Source organism: Vigna umbellata, chromosome 2 (assembly GCF_029865625.1).
Source record: "Vigna umbellata cultivar VRB3 chromosome 2, Vumbellata_1.0, whole genome shotgun sequence".
In the NCBI taxonomy this organism is placed as follows: Eukaryota; Viridiplantae; Streptophyta; class Magnoliopsida; order Fabales; family Fabaceae; genus Vigna; species Vigna umbellata.
The window spans coordinates 40,339,118-40,343,955 of record NC_142166.1 but is presented as its reverse complement, the minus strand read 5'-3'; the positions used below and the strand labels follow the sequence as shown (position 1 = coordinate 40,343,955).

At 31.0% G+C, this 4,838-nt stretch overlaps 2 protein-coding genes across 2 annotated transcripts; both read left to right on the top strand.

Moving 5' to 3' along the window:
* Positions 1 to 1,045: 1,045 nt before the first annotated feature.
* On the top strand, positions 1,046 to 2,137 carry LOC148203987 (uncharacterized). The gene is made up of 3 exons (XM_088106312.1): positions 1,046 to 1,265; positions 1,369 to 1,469; positions 1,590 to 2,137. Exons 1-3 carry the CDS (start codon positions 1,168 to 1,170, stop codon positions 2,108 to 2,110), a joined length of 720 nt encoding a protein of 239 aa, XP_087962438.1. The 5' UTR covers positions 1,046 to 1,167; the 3' UTR covers positions 2,111 to 2,137.
* A 241-nt stretch (positions 2,138 to 2,378) lies between these two features.
* Positions 2,379 to 3,489, top strand: LOC124847820 (uncharacterized). The gene has a single exon (XM_047325393.2). The coding sequence runs from the start codon at positions 2,647 to 2,649 to the stop codon at positions 3,346 to 3,348; it is 702 nt and encodes a 233-aa protein (XP_047181349.1). The 5' UTR covers positions 2,379 to 2,646; the 3' UTR covers positions 3,349 to 3,489.
* The last annotated feature ends 1,349 nt before the right edge of the window (positions 3,490 to 4,838 follow it).

Genomic DNA, 4,838 nt, shown 5'->3' with positions numbered 1-4,838 from the left:
TTGTCACTTAAGTGGATTATCCAATACAAGAATAAATTTCGTAGATATCCAAAATTTTATTTCATTCCATTTTAAGTAAATATTACATAATGGGATCCTTCATTTATAAATAGAAAAAGGGATAAAAAAATACATGTAAAGAATATTCTTCTATTTAATAACTTTTCATAATAAAATATTTGATATTAAAACATAATATATATTTAAATAAATACTTAACAATGTTATGGTTTGGGGTTTATGAATACCCAATTTGATTTACTTGAAATTTTATACTAATTTAAAATAAAACTGAATTACATTTAATTTTTATATTTAATTTAGATAGCTATTTAATAAAAGATAGACCACTAAATCCATACAACCAACACTTCTAAATTACATTGGATGACTACATCTAATAAACTCATGAATTATAACCATCCAAAACTTCATTGAATTTGTCACTAACATTTTTTTGCCTTTTTTCAGTTTTTAACTTTCCAAGATCACATATTATAATTTGATAAATTTTCCATATGATGCATGCATATTTAAAACAACCAAATTGTCTTCATATTACAAGGAAAGTCGTTAAATGAAAGCAAATTTCCATTCAAGTGAATTTTGGTTGGTTGATTTGTATAAGCACCCATCACCAACAAATGTAAATAGTAGGAGGATAATGCAGTTTATTCACAGTTCACTGTCTGTGTCTTCACGCCAAAATGGCATCGCAACTGCTAATTCAAATTAAGAAAACACAGTTCCAAGCATCACGAGCCGTCAGATCTGTAACGGCCAAATAGACACGGACGGTGATTTCTACGCGCTGTATATGGCCCTATCATTCCGAGCGTTTAGAAGCTTTGCATTCTTCTCTTCAAGATTCAGCAACTGTGTAGTTACTCTTTCGCACCTATGTAAATTACAGTTAATTTGCTTTTTGCATTTGTTAGGATTTTCTTTTCTCATCTTTCAAACTTTACATGGGTTCGTTGTATTAAATTGATAGAGTTTGGATCTGTTTTAGAGTTTGTTAAACGATTGTATTGATTTAATCATCCTCACCATCTTTTGGCATTGCTTGATCCTTTAATTTCCATTTCTGTAAAAGTTATCGTCAGTTGTAAAGAAATCAGTAACAATTCTTCTTGAACATCTCCCACAGATCTATGATTCTTGAATATGGGCAACGTCATTGAATCGTTTGCTTCTGGCTTAGGACAGGCTATTGGCAAACTATTTAATTCTCCAATTGAATTTCTTTCAGGGAAGTCTTGCAGGTAAGACCATGCATGGTTATTCTACTCTCATTGTGATTGATGTATGCATTTCTTCACTTTTCACTTCATGCGCTTGATGTATTTTTCTTTGGATACGTTTCAGCTCAGTGTGTGGACCAACATGGGATTTCCTGTGCTATATCGAAAATTTTTGCATTGCCAATATCCTGAAATTAACCATGGTATTTATGCTATCGTACATTGGTGAGTTCAACTCCTTGGTAGATGCTATCGTATTTGGTCTGTTTTAGTACTTTACATGAACCAAGACCTATGTAGTTTGACATATTTGAAATTTCGTATGCCTCTGTTGTTTACTTGCAGTTCTGTTGTTCTTATATCTGGTACATAAACTGGGCATATGCGGATGTATTTGCCGTTCTTCTTGCAAAATGATATGGACATGTTTCTCTTCTTGTCTCCACGTCTGGGAATATTCCTGCACTTTCTTGTGTATTAAGCTGCACAATATCAGGAAAACTAGAAGAATAAGAAGAAGGGTCAGAATGGACATGAATAAGAATTTCTACATTAAAACTGGAGAAGAAGAGTACAGTGATGAAAGCATGGCATCAGCAAAAATGAGAAGATTAATTTCGCGTAGGAGAGATTATAAAACTTTCCACCTAAGGAAGTCTTTGCAACCTAGGAGACATCATGCTAGAGTTGAAATTAGGAGAGATCTTAGATATAAAAGTAAAAGGAATCATAGCCACACAAGCAATGGCATTAGGCATGACAATCACATAGGAACAGTCAATGACATCAAGGTATCCCATACGTCTAAGTTTGCAAGAAAAGGTATAACTAGAAGGAAAAGAGTTCTGCCAAGTAAGAGAAGGTAGAATCATTTAGTTGAGGTTACATATACGAACCACTTTGTATCACTGTACGTTTCTGATTTTGTTTGGAAGAAAAACAACAACATATATACTTTTTATCTCCTTGTTATATATTGTTTTAAATTAATAGGGTAAAAGGCATGAAGTTAAGAAATGACTTTTGACAGCCGCATGTCCAAAACACTTGCTATTGAAGTTTTCTTCTAACTTATGTTCCCTCTCGTGAGACAATGAGAAAGGCTCTGCAAAGCATTTTTGTTTTTTTTTTCTTGATTTCCGTATAAATGGTAAATGTAAATAGTATCACATAAATAAAGGTTAAAAACTGACTAATGGATAGCTTCTTTTGTGGAAAAAGGTATATTGCAACTTAGGGAAAATGTTTTGCAATTACTTTAAATAAAGGTTGCCTTATACAAAAAGAAAGTCCATGACAAGAATAGACAAGAATCTGAATTAGGAATCCATGATAAAGGGTTACCATTACTTTACATTGAAGTTTGTTCACCCCCAAAAGAAATCTCAAAGTGTACATCTCTATGTCCTTCCACTCAAATACCCCAGTCGCATTGATTTGTTATCAACCCACCGACTTCATTGGAACACCCTTTTCTCCTTCAATGGAAGGTGAGGAGGGAAAAGAGTGCTCTCAAAACCCTTACGTTGAACTAGAAGAAGTTGACTTCGATTTTATTCTAGCATTGAGCATGCAGGAACACGAGAGAGAGTTCACAATGCTTTCAACCATTGAAAGTGAAAATGATGAATATCTGAGTGACTCCTCTATTGATAATGATGATGACGGTGATCCTAACTTCGTAGAGAGTCAAGAGTTTGACTCTGATCTTCAGTTTCTTGAAGATGAAGAAAGCAATGATAACGATGATGATGATGAAGAAGAAGAAATGGAAGTGGAAGAAGATGAGATTGATCCAGACGAATTATCTTATGAAGAGTTGATGGAGTTGGGAGAGTTTATAGGAGAAGAAACGAGGGGATTATCCGCAAATGAAATCTCTATGTGCTTGAACTCTTATACTTGGCAACGTGGTGAAAGAAAAAGTGGAATCGATCGCTGTGTGATTTGTCAGGTTGAATATGAAGATGATGAAGCATTGGTGGCACTTCAATGTGAGCACCTTTATCATGCAGATTGCATAAGCAAGTGGCTTCAAATTAAGAAGGTTTGTCCCATTTGTAGCAATGAAGTTTCAACTCCAAACATGGCTTCCAACACTTAATTCTTTCGCTCCAATTCTTTAATCAACGTGTTTGTATACATTACGCACAGTAATCTGGATTTGCATCAAACTGTAGTTCAGAAAATAAACAAAAGCATGAAAACTTTAGATCATTAGAAATAATTACACAGATTAATTTCCTCATTGTTATTAATCTTTCTATTTTATGTTGCATTCCTTGAACAAAATTTATTTTTTTATTTGAAAGCTTACAAATGCCCACACATGTTTGCAGTTGTAAAAATCCGTTTAAACAATATACCCTAAATTCAAACGTAAAGTATTAGTTCGTATTCTGTAACTACTTACATACAAAAAAAAATAGTTTTTTTTTTTTAATTTTCTCATAAAACTTATTATTTTTCAAATATATATTTAATTTAGTCTCCAAAAGTTCTTAATCTAAACATGATCATTAAGTGAATCGTGTTTTAATTCCTCGTCAATTTGAATAATTATTTGTAGGAACTAATTTTAGTTAGTTATAATAGTTTTAGCCATAACTAAATTAATATAACTCTACTTTTTTTAAAAGACTAATAATTATGTGCAAAAAATAGAAGAAAGGTGACTCGATTTTTGGTCTTTTAATATTATTTAAGAACCAAATTTTACCATATTATGTTGTGATCCTTCTTATGCTTTCTTTGTTATTTTGGCTTATATGTCACCGTTTGCTATTCTTGCTGCCGTGCTTTATCTTCAGGTTTTTTTTGTTTGCTCTTCATTTTGCTATTTGGATCTGTTTTAAAAACTTCTGCGTAACCTCTTTAAAACAGAAAATAGAATAAAAAATCATTTTAAAAAGATGAAATTAGTTTATACACAATTAAAAATATTATATAATTTTTTTAAAATTAACTTACATACAAATTAATTTTAAATTTTTGATAAGTTTATTTATTTATTTTTCTATCAAACAAATTCTTAGGAGAAAACTTGTTCAACAAACCCTTTGTAAAAGTGATAGTGTTATCTGTGAAATTCTACGTTTATGGTTAATTTTTTATAATATTGATTGATTACAAGTGCACTCATTATATGTGTATCAAGAATGACAGCAATGAAGTACTTTTTTCCGAATTGGGTTGGACTAGAGAAATTTGTTGGGCTTGATTTGGCCCATCTAGATTGAATCGAAGGTTCTTTCGCCTTGCAACTTCAATCATTTTATCCTCTATCTCCAACAAATTTTAAAATTTCAAAATTGTCCTTTACAATTCAAAAAATCCTAATTTCCGTGTTTCATCAAATTTTAAAATTCGATCAAAGACTTTTTTTATTAGATTTTAAAAGTTGATATAAAATTTTTCATTTTTTTTATAGATTTCAAGATTTAATACATTTTTGAAAAATTCTTCATCAGATTTTCAAATTCGATGAAGAAAAATCATTCATCAAAAATCTGATAAAAAAATATAACTTAATGTTATTTTTGAAAATAGAAGGTACAAATAATAAATTAAATACTATTGTACTGTAAATTCCTG